The sequence below is a fragment of the Orcinus orca genome, chromosome 1, assembly GCF_937001465.1.
Source record: "Orcinus orca chromosome 1, mOrcOrc1.1, whole genome shotgun sequence".
NCBI classification, from domain to species: domain Eukaryota; kingdom Metazoa; phylum Chordata; class Mammalia; order Artiodactyla; family Delphinidae; genus Orcinus; species Orcinus orca.
In genome coordinates, this window is record NC_064559.1 from 199,556,675 (window position 1) to 199,570,718 (window position 14,044).

The 14,044-nt window shown below is 57.1% G+C and overlaps 1 protein-coding gene across 8 annotated transcripts in view; it reads right to left on the minus strand.

Annotated features, from left to right (window-relative positions):
- The window catches only part of ARHGEF10L (Rho guanine nucleotide exchange factor 10 like), a 167,712-nt gene that overhangs the window by 58,698 nt on the left and 94,970 nt on the right, over positions 1–14,044 (minus strand). For all 8 annotated transcript variants that reach the window (XR_007475694.1, XM_049706266.1, XM_049706273.1 and 5 more), the window contains 5 exons: positions 10,052–10,197; positions 8,238–8,419; positions 5,252–5,367; positions 4,598–4,725; positions 3,156–3,256 (listed from right to left, as the gene is read on the minus strand). Coding sequence is in view for 7 of the 8 variants with exons in the window: in XM_049706266.1 (XP_049562223.1) it covers positions 3,156–3,256; positions 4,598–4,725; positions 5,252–5,367; positions 8,238–8,419; positions 10,052–10,197 (673 nt within the window). In the remaining variant the exon portion in view is untranslated. The remainder of the gene's footprint in view (positions 1–3,155; positions 3,257–4,597; positions 4,726–5,251; positions 5,368–8,237; positions 8,420–10,051; positions 10,198–14,044) is intronic.

A 14,044-nucleotide genomic window follows, 5' to 3' on the forward strand; every position in this document is an offset into this window, starting at 1 on the left:
TTTCCCCACCTCCACCCTTGGAGCCTCCTATCTGCATCTCTTTTCTGGAGCCTTAATGAACAGAGACTAATTGGCAGAGAGAGGGGGAGGGCATCCTGGCACATGACTAAATGTCATGTGACCCCAGGCCAGTCACTTCCCCACTGTGAGATGCAGACACCCCTTTCCTAGGAGCTTCTCCGGTCTGCCAGGCGCCTTCAGGCACCATCTCCCCATATGCTCACAAGATACCCTATGAATAGCCCCATTTTCTGATGGAGAATCCAAGGCATGCAGAGGTGAAATCGTTTGCCCAAGATCTCGGAGCTGGCAAGCGGCAGAACCGGGAACTGAATCCACGTTGTCTGGCCCCATTTCATGCAGTGCTAAGATCCCGAAATGCAACAGGGAAAAGGCCTGTGGAACTCTAGGCCAAGTTACTGAGGAAGCCTGCCCTTCTCAGGCCGCACAGCACAGCAGTGGCCACACTGGGATGTAAACTGGGTCCCCAGATTCCCCAGGACCCCTGCCCTTCCAAGGGACAGAACTGGCCCCGCCCTCTCGGATGCCAGGCACCCCCGACTCCAGCTCTCTCTTTCCCAATCTTTAGTGGATTACGATCTCAGCACGCTGGAGTCAGGGAGAGAGAAAGACGCAGAAAAAAAAAGAATTAAAAGAATAACACCCTTTGTGTATAAATGTTTTTAAAGGTTCTATTTCTAACGGGCCTATTTCTAATGGACTTATATTGTTTTCCTCGGCACCAGGCACTGAAGATAAAAAAAAACTGGCAAAATAGAAGAAACAGATTATTCAGGCCCCAGGGGAACCCAGGCATTCAAATAAGATTTCAAATGACTCTCTTTCCATTAAAACTTTTGCTGCAGTGAAACCATGTGGAGATAAGGCAGCCGAGCGTCTTCACAGGCCGCCAAGAACAGAGATGCTCACATCTGTAGGCTCCCCTCCCACCAGCGCCAAGGCCCACTCGGCAAAGCGTCTGGGCTTCAAACGGGACATGCACCTGCCTTTAGCGGGTGTACAAACAGGGCTCGGGAGCTTGCCCTGGCGCACTGCTCCACAGGAAGGGGACAGAGCGGAGCGGGTGGCCCGAGGCCCAGCAGGCAGGCCACCTTAACCTTTCCTCGGCTGGAATCTCCGAAGCCCTCTGCCAGGGCCGGGGCAGCCTCTACCTAAAACCCTTCCTCCACCCTCCGCAGGCCTCCTGGTCGCCCAGAAACATCCAGCGGAGGATTGTGCGATGTCAACACCCGATCCAAGAAGGGGCTGGCTGAGCAGAAGGCTCTGGTGCCGGCTCCTCCAAAGCCACAGCCTCTTCCCCGTTTCCCTCCCCAGTCTCCACATGCCTCTCTCCGAGGAGCAGCCAGAACGATCCACTTAAATAGAAATCAGTTCACACCGTTGTCCTGTTCTCTCAGCTCTGCAACCCACAGCCCCACGCGTCAAGAAAGAGCTCCACGCACCTCACCCTGGCTTTCTGGAAAACCTGCTCCCCACTGCCACCTGTTTCCCCCCACACCCCACCATTCACCATCTCTGGCTACCTCAGGACCTTTGCACTTGCTGTTCCAAAGCCTGGATCACTTTACACAGACCTCTGCACAGCTTCAGACGTCACCTCCTCAGAGGCCCTCCTTGACAGCAGTCCCGGCCCCCAGACTCGGTGTCAGCCACGCATCCAGCTCTACCCCCTCACAGCACCAACCCCTCCCTGTTGATTTGTTCCTCATGTAAATCTCTGCCTGCCCCTCATAAACTGTAAGTTCCTTGAGAACAGGGACCTTTCTGTTTTTGTCATTGTTCTTTTCCCCTATGCCTAAAATTACTGTAGAGATTCAATAAATAGTTTTTTTTGTTTTGTTTTGTTTTTTTGCGGTACGCAGGCCTCTCACTGTTGCGGCCTCTCCCATTGCGGAGCACAGGCTCCGGACGCGCAGGCTCAGCGGCCATGGCTCACGGGCCCAGCCGCTCCGCAGCATGTGGGATCTTCCCGGACCGGGGCACAAACCCGTGTCCCCTGCATCGGCAGGCGGACTCTCAACCACTGCGCCACCAGGGAAGCCCAATAAATTGCTTTTTAATTGATGAAAGCCATTGACGAAGGTCCTGACTCCTTTCCAGAAATGTTTTAAAATCTATCGGAAATACATATTTATCTAGATAAAGATCACGCCAGAAATAAAAACAAACAAAACCCCAGAAATCACTGCTATTGACTGGAATCGGCAAATGGGAATTCTAGCAGGTCACAGCAAATAATGGTCCTGATCGGCAAGAAACTAGGCCTTTTGCCAATTCAAAAAAAGCACGAAGTAATTATAATTTAATGAATGTGGTTTGGCAGACAGAAGCCCACTAACTTGAGGAAGCAGAATGGACAGGGGTTGAGAGTGGGCTCTGGGAGCCGACTGCCCAGGTTCTGAACTCCTCCCTGCTGTGTGACCTCAGGCAAGCCACTGCACCTCTCTGGGCCTCAGAATCCTCAGCTGTACAAAGGGATTCACAACAGACTTTCCTCGTAGAGTTATTGTGAACGTGAAATGAAAGAGATGTGTGTAAAATGCTTAGAAAAATGCTTGCCACACAGGAAGCACTCTATAAATAGAAATACCCCTTATTTATCTGTAGTATTATTAGGGGGTGCATAGGAGAAAAGAATTATAAAGAGGCCTTTGTTTGAGAATCGTTTAGTCTAACCTGCATCATTCTCTATGTAACAGTTTTATTGAGATATACTTCAGTTACCATAAAACCCACCCCTTTAAAGAGTACATCTCACTGGTTTCTAGTATATTCGCAGACTTGGGCAACCATCACCACTATCTAATCTGAGAACATTTTCATCACTCTCACCAAAAAAAAAACTTTAGTGGTGACTCTCCACTCCCTCCTCCTCCCAGGCCCCTGGCAACTACTAATTTACTTTCTGTCAACTCCCACCATTTTACAGATGGGGAAACTGAGGCTCGGAGAGGGGAAGTGACGTGTCCAAGGTCACGAAGCAGAGCCTCTGGCCCCAGTTGTTTCTCTGCTGCACCATCTCCCTCCACTCAGAAGCCTCCCTGCCCCCCAAGACTGGACGACGCCCTCTGACTCACATATACACTCCCCAGACCTCCCCTCTCCGCACTCCTGACCCCCGGGGCTTTACTCACGGAGTCCGATCTTGGCCAAGTGCAACCTGTTGACCCAGGAGATCTTGCTCAGGGGGTTGGGGGTGATGAAGACCACCATGAAGCTGATGGGGCGGCCGGACCTGCGGTGAGAGGGCAGGAGCATGAGTGCTGGAACGGGGCCTGGCTCACCCGGGAGGTACGCAGCTCTTCCCCCCAACCACCAGCCCTGGAGATAGAGCGAGGTCTGTGCAGAGCACCAAAGCATGGCCAGAGAGGCCAGTGGCCTGGCAAAGCCTCAGCCCCCTGGGGGAGGACTCCCTCCACTCACCACAGCCCCGGGGAGGGGGCAGGTAACTCCCCCGAGCGACCAGGCTGCGACCCCCAGCCCGGCCCAGGCACCCCAGCGTGGGTGCCTAGCAAGGCCATGGGGGATCTAGCGCTCCGCAGGCTGCGACTCGAGAGACCCTCCAGGGCCCCACCTGGTCAGGGCTCCACAGGCCTCGTCAGACACCTGCACACGCCTGACCCGGAGCCTCTGACTCGGGCCTGTTCCCAGCACCTGGCACAGGGCACTTTCTTGGTAAATGTCTCCTGAACGGACACATGAATGAATGAAAAAATGAATGAATGGCAGTATGTACAGGCTTGGGGTGGCCAGAGGTCACTGTTGTCACCACACTGTCATCTCACCTTAGAGCAGCGGAAGCCCCTTCATTGTTCTCCGGGCCCATTTCCCCGCTGTGAGCCACCCCAGCCCCCGGGAGGTGGACAGGAAGGTGAGGCAGGGGCGCAGAGAAGGGGAGAGAGCCGCTCAGCAGGCCACTGTGAGCCACTGTGCGAGGGCACCCAGAAGGTTCCAGGCTGCTGACCCGCAGACTCCAGTCCTGGGCCTTGCATCCTGGCTCCCGGACCTGCCTCAGACCACAGCGCCCCAGTCTCCCCTTCCCTGCAGCCACTGTGCTTGTAACACTGTCCCCGCCCAGCCGAGAGGTCAAAACCTGGGCTCTGAGCCCCTCACTGCGCCAGCCTAGGCTTCGGAGTCAGACTCCTCAGAACCCAGCTCTGCCACCTACTTCTGAGCCTCGCCTCCCTCCTCTGTAGAGCGGGGACCAGACAGATCGCCTTCCCCGTCTCTGCATCAAGTCCACAAACGTCAGCTGTGGGTCGACAGCGCGAGCTCCTGCGGGAGCATTTGCGGGGAGGCTGGATCCGTGAGAGCAGACCCAGGGCCTGGCCCCAGGGGACTGCACAGTCTACCAACCGCTGGCGGGGTGTCCCAGTAGCCTAACAGAGGACAGGCTCACCCCAGGTACAGATAGGTCGTTCGTTCATTCATTCATTCATTTGACCACGAGCACCTGCTCTGTGTCAAATGCTTTGCCGGGCACGGCCCACGATGCGTGTACGCCCACGCCCACCCCCGCAGTGCTGGCAAGCAGGCCGGTCCCGACGGCCCTCTCCAAGGCCCCCCTTCCTCTCACTTGTCGGGTTTCCCGGGAAGCAGGAGCCTGAGGCGACACTTGTTGGCCGAGTGGATCTCCTCCTCCTTCACCCGCATAAGCCTCTGCAGGGCCAGGCACCAGTCTTGAGCCACGGTCATGTTCAGGTTCTAGGGTCAAGGAGGCCAAGGAGGTCACCATACAGCCCTCTGGCTCCCCGAAAGCCACCCCAGATCCCACAGCAGTCGGGGCCCCAAGGGGAGAGGAGCCGGGGGTCAGTGCGGGAGCTCGACCTGGGCGGCTCCCTCGGCCACAAGCGGTGGGGGGATGCCGACTCCCCGGGCTCCAGGCCTTGGTTCAGACCTTCCCCCCTCCATGGCACCCCTCCTTTGAGAGGGACACACCCTCCCAGCCAGCTTCCTCTCCAGCCTGGGACGAGGCTCGGGAAGGAGCTGCAGGACAGACCAGACACTGAGCAGAGAACGGAAAAAAAAAAAAAAAGTGCCCATAGCCGGGCCCTGCTCAACTCGAACCAGAGCTTCAACCCGAACCGGAGGCCGCCCACCAGACTTCCAGGTAGCGACAGGAGCTTCAGACAGTACCGCTGCTAGTGGGAGCCCAGAGCCAGGGCACATCGGGGGACCGGGCGGGAGAGGAGCCCACCCACACTTTCCTGCCGAGGCCGGTGCTGGGTACCTGGTAGGTGCCGTGCAGCGTGCTGACAAGGAGGGTGATCTGCTCCACCACAGCCAGGTCCTTCTGCAGGTCCTGCAGCTCCTGGAAGAGGCGCGGGGGCCCGAGGTACACCTTATCTGGGCAGAGAGAGACCCTACTCAGCCTTAGGGGTGGGGAAGGCACCACCAAGGGCCCAAGCAGGTACTCACTGCAAAAAAGAAGAGCTGTCGCCCTGGAGATGTGGCACTAGAGATACAGAAGGAAATGTACCAGGCTTTTGTCTACTAGTGGGGACAAATCCAATCACAGGTAAAGTCTAGCGCCTAGGATCTGGGCCACTCTCAGTCTATACAAAGGGTCACAGGAGACCAGAAGACTGAGAACCAACTGTGCCCATGAGAGGCGAGGAGACTTCACAGGCCCAGGAGAGCCGTGGGCACTGCCAAAAAAGCAAAACCGCAGGTGCAAAGGCACTGTGGCATAAGGAAGCCCAGGAACAGTAAGTTGTTCAAAGATGTACTAAGAACCTACTATATGGCAGGTTCTAGTCTACATGTTGGAGACGGCTGCAAATGAGACAGACAGGGTCCCTGTTCTTGTGGAGCTTATGACTTGGTCAGGGTCAGGGAGGAGTCAATTAACAACTGCAGATGGTGGGAGGTACTGGGGAGAAAGATATCGGGGTGATAGGACAGAGATGGGATGGGGGCTGAGGGTGCCCTGATCTCTGGTGACGATACAAATGCAGTGTCGGGGACGTGGAGGGAGGGCAGCAAGAGACAGAGCGGGAGGGCCCAGCAGGACTGGATGGGGAGGTCCCTGAATGCCAGGCTAGGGAATTCGGGCTGTGTCCTCTACACCATGGTTACTCAAGCTGAGATCTTACAGAATCCCAGCGAGGGGCGGAGGCATGTAATTTGGATTTGCATCGAGATGATTCTCTAAAAATCAGATGCACATCTTCAGTCACCTGGATACAATGGCTTTAAAGCCACAGGCTGCTGCATGGTACCAGGGCTTCCGTGGACTTTGGTACCACGTGATGGTCACCAGGTAATGAACACAGAGCAAGGTGGGCGTGGGCGGTAAGAGATACGCTCACACCAAACCAAGGGCAAAGAAGGGCTCTGCAGCGCCCCAAACGGCGTGAGCTGGTGGGAAATGGAGATCACCGTGAGGCACTCTGGGGTACAGGTGCAGAGAACTCAAAAGAACCTGCCCCACAAGAGGACCACGTCTATGTTGAGAGCAGTTTGGTGCCAACGAAACAACATCACCCATCACATTAAATTAATGCTGTTCCTTGAGTTTTATTATTTTGTAGCATCATTTTTATTCCACTTGTGATTCTGTTTTGGTTTTATGGTTGTTCAAGGGATATAAGCATAAGGAGTTCATTATACCTAGTCTTATACTTGCACATATTTGAATAACAATATAATAAAAAACCATCCAAGGCCACCTGGGGTTCAACAAGGATTTCTTTTTTCCTCTCTCAAGGGGGTCTGGCAGCCTAGTGCTCTACTTTGAGAAATGTGGCCACAGATACCACAGTGGCTGAAGGAGCACTGCCAGAGCAAGAGCCCGAAGGGTGGGGGGAGAGTGGAGTGGAGCCAGGGCTAAAGGCACCGCCGAGGGGGGCAGATGGGCCGGGAGCCCCTCCCAGGGGACTTCTGTGAACAGAGAGCCAGGAACACAAGACAGCCTCCCATGCCTCCCAGGCCTCGGGAGGGGGACACAGCAGCTGAAGTGGGCGCAGCCTTCCGAGGACGCGAGTGTGTGGTGAGTCCCTCCCTCAGAGCCACCTCCCAGGTCAGGGATGGACAGAGCTGGCCAGTGGGGAGGGGTGACAGCCAAGTGCCTTCCTGCTGGCCATGCAGTTACGTCCTTCGTTCATTCAACAAATGTCTATTAACACCCACCACATACCAGGCTCCGGAGGGCTACGGTCACACCAAGGGAAAAGACAAGATGGAAACCAGACCATCACCATAGAGGTGAAAACACACCCGGGCCTTGGGAGCACTGGACGGGGACCTGGCAAGTCCAAAGGAATCAGGAAGGGCTTCTCTAAGGAAGTGTCACCTGAGCTAAGATGAGTAGGGGCAGATAGACAAAAACAGGATGGCAGGAGAACACTCTGGAGAAGGGCAGAGGCCGGGAGAATGCCCTGGGGCAGGAGGGGGCTCAACCCCCCAGGAACGGAGAGGTCAGGGCAGCCAAGCCCACGGAGTGAAGGAACGGGGAGGGCTGAGGTGGGGCGGCAGGTGGGCCCCCAGGACGGGAGTGTGGGCCCGGGCGAGAACCTGGGACTTCACCCTGAGAGCAGTGGGAAGCCACCGGTGGATTTCAGGTGGAGGGTGACACACAGCTCTGACACGCATTTTGAAAAGTCGGCCTGGGGAGTGTAGAGGATGGGACGGGACAGGACAGGAAGGAGCAAAGGGGAGGGAAGGGCAGCACCAGGAAGTTCCTGGCACAGCACTGCGGAGATGGAGAGGACGGGGCGCACGGGGGAGCCTGCCACCCCGAGTTCTCACTGTCCTTGGTGTCCAACAGTCTGAGGGGATAGCATAGGGGAAAGAGGATCCAGGCAGAGCCAGGCAGCCCCGAGCCTGGGCCCTGAGGGTTTCAGGGACAGGGTGAGTGTCACCGGGGCCCCTCACTGTACAGACGGGCGAACTGAGGTCCCACATGGAAGCAAGCAATGGCCAGGCAGGCACTGGAGGTCACCCTTTCTGATCCAAGGTCACTGCGTGTGCACGCATGCGTGTGCACGTGTGTGCATGTGTGTGTGTGCACGCTCGCCAGGGTGTACAGGACTGGGGTGGGCAGGGGCTGTGAGGTGTGATTGCGTGCAGCACGCATTTGCACACTCAGGTAGGGACGTGGGTGTGTGTTTGTGTACAGTTACGTACAGCAGGAAAAGTCTCTGGGCCAAGTGCCCGCAGGCCTGGGGGCCGAGCCCGGGCAGGTGCTCCCAGGGCAGTGTCGGGCAGGTACTCACTCTGGGCCTGGCCCGCAGCCGAGGCCTTCTTGGCGCCAGCGTGCTGGATGAGTACGTTGTCCTTGTCATAGGAGCTGCCCTCCTGGCCCACCTCCATCACCTGCACCTGGGGCAGCGCCGTGTTCCACTTCACCACATACTTGGGCCCCAGGGGCACCAGGCTGCTGATCTCCAGCTGGCCCCTGCCAGGAAGAGAGGACACGGCCCTGGAGAGCCCGCAGCACCCAGCCCCAGGGCCAGCCAGAGCCGCTCCTCAGCAGGTCAGCTCAGCCAGGCACCTCACAGCCCAAGCACAAGCCCTCAGGCCAAAACCAAGCCAGGCGGAGCAGGGAACGGAGGAAGGGGCAGAAGCATCAGGGCATCCAGGCCCCAGCCCCATATCCAGAATCACACACCCACCCCAAGCCTTGGCACCCCTACCTGTGGTTGGCAGGCCTGAGGAAAAAGACAAGAAGGGTCGTTATCGTTACAGAGTGGTTTCCGTAAAAACCACTGCAGCCGCTGAGACCCCCCTGGGGGTCGGCCACTGGGCTGGGCCAGTTGTGGGCAGAGCGGACCACACGGAGGGCCTTCTCCCTGGAGTGGGCACTGGTCTTCCATCACCTATTCCCACAGTGGCCCTGCTAGGAAGCCTGTACTATTCCAGAAGAGGATACTGATGCTCAGACAGGTCACGTGACTCACCCCAAGTCACCCAAGATGAACCCCTAAAAGTGAGCCACTAACACCCTCATCACACTTTCACGCCATGCTAGGCTCCAAGCAACAGGAGGGCAGAGAGGGTGTAGGTCAGATCCCTGGCACCTGCACAGAGTCCAGGATATAAACGGGACTTAAAAATTATAGTGCTTGGGTTTCCCTGGTGGCGCAGCGGTTGAGAGTCCGCCTGCCAATGCAGGGGACACGGGTTCGTGTCCCGGTCCGGGAAGATCCCACATGCCGCGGAGCGGCTGGGCCCGTGAGCCATGGCCACTGAGCCTGCGCGTCCGGAGCCTGTGCTCCGCAACGGGAGAGGCCACAACAGTGAGAGGCCCGCATACCGCAAAAAAAAAAAAAAAAAAAAAAAAAAATTATAGTGTTTGAATGAGGGAGGGAGGGAATGAATGAAGGTGGGAGCCCCAGTAAAGAGTTCACGCAACCCAGCTGCAGGCCCGTGTGGCCCCAGGCAGTGTGGGCCCAGAACGCGAGATCTTCACGTTTCTAAGAGAAGCCAGATGTCTCAACCTTTGTGTGAACTCCCCGTAGGAGCCAAACACAGGGTTTCCAGAGGCCACGAGTTTGCAGACTCTGGTCTAAAGAATCGCCCTCTCCCCACTGCAGGGCTCCAACTCCAATTCCGACTCCAGGCAGCACCTGGCAGCCCGCCTCTGGGCATTTCTACAACCTCTGACCCAGAACCGGGAAACCAGGCTCCTGCAGGGAGTTGGGGGAAAGGCAAAGACTCATGTTGAGAAACACGCAGATCCGGCCGGAGGAAAATCTATTTGACTTAAAGCAGCAGGAATTTGGGATCTGGGCTGGGAACAGGGAAGAATCTCTTGAATTTCAAAGTGGTCAAAACTCAGCAGACTGTTCAGTTCCGACGGCAGAGTTCCAGAACAGTCCACCCTGTGCAACAGACAGCTGTTTGCCCTCAGTGACCTCTGCAGGTGCTTCCTAGCTCTGGGGACCAGGGACAGAGCAGGCGCAAAGGGATAGAAGAGGAAGTCGGGACGTTGGAGGCCTCCGATGAGCTCACGCAGGACCCCAGCTATGACGGACTGGGACCTGACAGGAGGGGTCCCCAGGGAGGGGCAACAGCCAGGTCTGCTTACTTGAAGTTGATGTTGGCGCAGACCAGCATGTCGCTGAGCAGGAAGACCCTGCGCTCCTTGGACTTGATCAGCTGCCCGCGGTCACCGTACACGGTCTCCGTCAGCGTCTCACACAGGAGCAGCTGACGCTGGCCTGAGGTCAAAAGCTGGGGGGAGGGGACAGAGCAAGGTCAATACCAACATCGTACACTGGCTGCTCCACAGACATCGCTGTGCCAAAGACCCAGGATTCTCCCTCCACATACAAAGGGGACCACAGCTGGGAGAGGTGGAGGAGGAGGCAGGGCCACGCCCTCCAGCCCCGGGGGACAAGAGGCACTGACCACCCACCGGCCCCAGCAGCCAGCACCCCTGCTCAGGTGAGCCAGCCACTGCCAGCGGCACAGCTCCAGAGCCGCAGACCCGTGCTCTGACCTTGGTTCCCGGAGCACCCGCTGTGAAGCCCTCTGGCAGGCGCCATGTCACCTCTCCACACCTCAGCTTTCTCAGCTGTCAAGTGGGCGATACCTCTACTGCTCACATCACCAAGGCAACAACGTGTGACCGGACCTGGCTACATGATCCGCAGAGCCCAGCAGAGGAGGAAAACCCGGTGCTCACTCAGAATTATTAAGAATTTCAAGGGCTTCCCTGGTGGCGCAGTGGTTCAGAGTCCGCCTGCCGATGCAGGGGACACGGGTTCGTGCCCCGGTCTGGGAAGATCCCACATGCCGCGGAGCGGCTGGGCCCGTGAGCCATGGCCACTGAGCCTGCGCGTCCGGAGCCTGTGCTCCGCAACGGGAGAGGCCACGACAGTGAGGCCCGCGTACCTCAAAAAAAAAAAGAATTTCAAGATGGCAATGGCAGAGCATTAAGGCAAACGTGGGGCCCTTCTGAGCGCCCATCCTGGTGACGGCACAGGCCACACACCCAAGGAGCCGGCCCTGCGACGGGACACCCCACAGATGGCCACTGTCCCCACTGCTGCCACTGTTCGTGTGGCCTCAAGCAGGGAGACTCCTGGCCTGAAAGTAGGTCCCATTCGTCACCCTGACCTATTGAACAACCTCAGCTACTGGCCTCGTGGAAGGCCTCGTGTGGGGCTGGGACAGATCTGCTGGTCGACAAGGCAACCCTCTGACAAGGCTGAAGGCCTTCAAGCCTCCAGCATCCGAACAGGCGTCTGCCCATCTCGGGCTGGATTCCAAGAATGCTGCCAGCCCCGGACCACCATCAGACCCAGAGACCCGCTGGGAAAACGTCTCTTTACTAACTAAGGATTTTGCTGAGGAGGAAAAGGAGTATTCAGCAAAATTCCTTCCCAAAGCCCGTGATTCTGATGACAACAGCTAGCGCCCCTCCGCCCCATCCTCACAAGGGAAAGGGCGGGTCATCCCCAAACCTCTCCTGGACAGAACGCCCTTCTGTTCTGTGAAGAGCGGTGTCTCTCCAGGCGACACGAAAGCCCGAGTGACACCACATGCCACTAAAGAGTCCACCTCTCATTTAATCGCCTCAAGCACGCTGAGGCCTCCCCACCCCTGGACAAGGGGACGGAGATTCCAGAAGTAAAGAGACTTGCTGAGACCCAGTGCCGGTTGAGCGGCAGGGCAGGACAGAGCCAGGCCACACACGCTGTTCCCAGCACCCGGCAGCCAGCCACACGCCCTCTGGCTCCTGACTGGGGGTTAGAGGAGTCAGAGAAAGCCCGCTGCTCCCAACACACACAAAAAGTCTCAGGGTGTCCCAGGGATACCCCCATGACTGCTAAGACTGGGCTCCCCCAGCCCACAGCTTCCACCAGCAAGCTGACTGCCAGCTCGTGTAGACACAGCTGGGACCCTGAAGACAGCAGGCCCCTCAGAAGACGGCCAAGTGTGCCGTGACCCTTTTGCTCAGGAGAGAGGAAAGTCCCCTGGCTTCCGACAACCATCCTCCTGCCACTTAAGCAGATTAAAAACGAGAAAGACAACAGAAAACTCGGGTATTGCACAAGCAGCCCCCTGCAGTCGCGTCCTGAGCAGCACATTTGGAAACAGCCGACACCGTTGCACTTCGGGCACACCCAGTTTCGTTTCCACTTCTCTGTGGGTGATGGGTGGCAAGAGGGAAATCACTGCACTGGCCTCAGAACTGGCCGAGACTGCCCCAGGGGGGCCCTGGCAGGGGAAGGCGTGGTGTGCGCCACCATCACTCTCTCCACGACACCATCCCACACGCATCCGACACACCCACTTGACAGGTGGGGAAACTGAGGCTTGGGGCTGTCAGTTCCTCGCCCAACACCCAACAGGTCCCCCTGACCTCCAGCCAGTGACCACTGCTCCTCACAGCCCGGGTCCCCCCCCAGCGGACAGAGCAGAAGGGAACAGACAGCTCTTCCCAGAGCAAGTGCTAAAGAAAAGGGTTTCCTTCTCCCGAGTGATCTCACAAGTGTGTGAGCCAAAGCGAGAGAAACCCTCTTGGTTACAGGAAAGGAGCTAAAGACAGAAGAAGATACTTCCCAAGTGCAAAGACCATCAAACACTAGCACGGTGGCCATGGCTGGGCTAAGGTCTTTTTAACCCGAGAGACATTTCAAAATAGAAGGCTTGGGACTTCCCTGGTGGTCCACTGGCTAAGAATCTGTGCTCCCAACACAGGGCGCCCGGGTTCGATCCCTGGTCGGGGAGCTGGATGCCGCAACTAAGAGTCTGTATGCCGCAACTAAAGATCCTGCGTGCCACAACTAAGACCCCGCATGCCGCAACTAAGACCCCGCATGCCGCAACTAAGACCCCGCATGCCGCAACTAAGACCCGGCGCAGCCAAATAAACAAATAATTTTTTTTAAAAAAATAGAAGGCTTGTGTGGAACTGGCTGGGGAAGTCCTGACTGGAGGCGGGGAGGGGGGATGACCCCTACCCTTCAGGCCCACCCTGAGCAATCCTGGATGGGGATACACCCCGGGGAGGGGGCTCCATCCCCTGCCTCATCTTTTCTTCCCATCTCTATACTCCTGGAACAGGCAAAGCAAACTCAGGTGCCTGCAGGGCCAGAAGTAACCTCAGTGGGAAGACATGGATGTGGACTGAGGGGGCAAGGGCAGCCGCTACTCAGGTGACTGGTGCCACATAGGAGGGTGGGCCGGAGTGCCAGCTCTTCCGACCCTTAAGAAGATACATGAGTCTAAATGTTGTGGGACATTTCTCCATTTCTAAATGTTGGCAATTAATTCCATTTTCCTAAAAATACTGTGTGGGCCTAAATACACATGTGCAGCCTGAATTTGGCCTGAGGTGGGACAGTCTTAAGACGCAGGACCCTGAAGCTTAGAATTGCAAGGGACCCTGCAAGTTCACTTGTCCGGGCCTTGTTTTGCAGGCCTGTGGTGAAAATCAAACATGACAACGCAGGTTAGGGAGTATCATGTACTGTAAAGGGCGGGGCCGCGTGGGAAGCGCTGTGGTGCTCCTGGTGACACTCCCCAAACATTAGAAAGTTCCAGCCCGTGTGGCTGACATCTCATCGGCCTCAGTCACTGGCCTCAGTTCTGCTTTCGGGGCCACAGAGCCAGGAGGCTCCCAGTTTTCCCCCAAATACCTGAACACCTCCCTGTGACTCCACAGGATGTCCCTTCCCCAAAGAACAGCGCTTGCCCTCGCCAAGTGCCCTGGGGCCAAACCCCACACTCTGGTGGGTGAAAGAAGGCGGGGCCCGGGGCCTCCCAGATGTGGGTGCAGCTGCAAGCGGCCCATGTCACAAGCCACTAGGGAAACAGAGGACTAAAGTTCACCAAGGGGACCTCCCTGGTGGCGCAGTGGTTAAGAGTCCGCCTGCCAAGCAGGGGACGCGGGTTTGAGCCCTGCTCTGGGAAGATCCCACATGCCGCGGAGCAACTAAGCCCATGTGCCACAACTACTGAGCCTGAGCTCTAGAGCCCACTAGCCACAACTACTGAACCCGCGTGCCACAACTACTGAAGCCCGCACGCCTAGAGCCCATACTCCGCAACAAGAGAAGCCACCGCAATG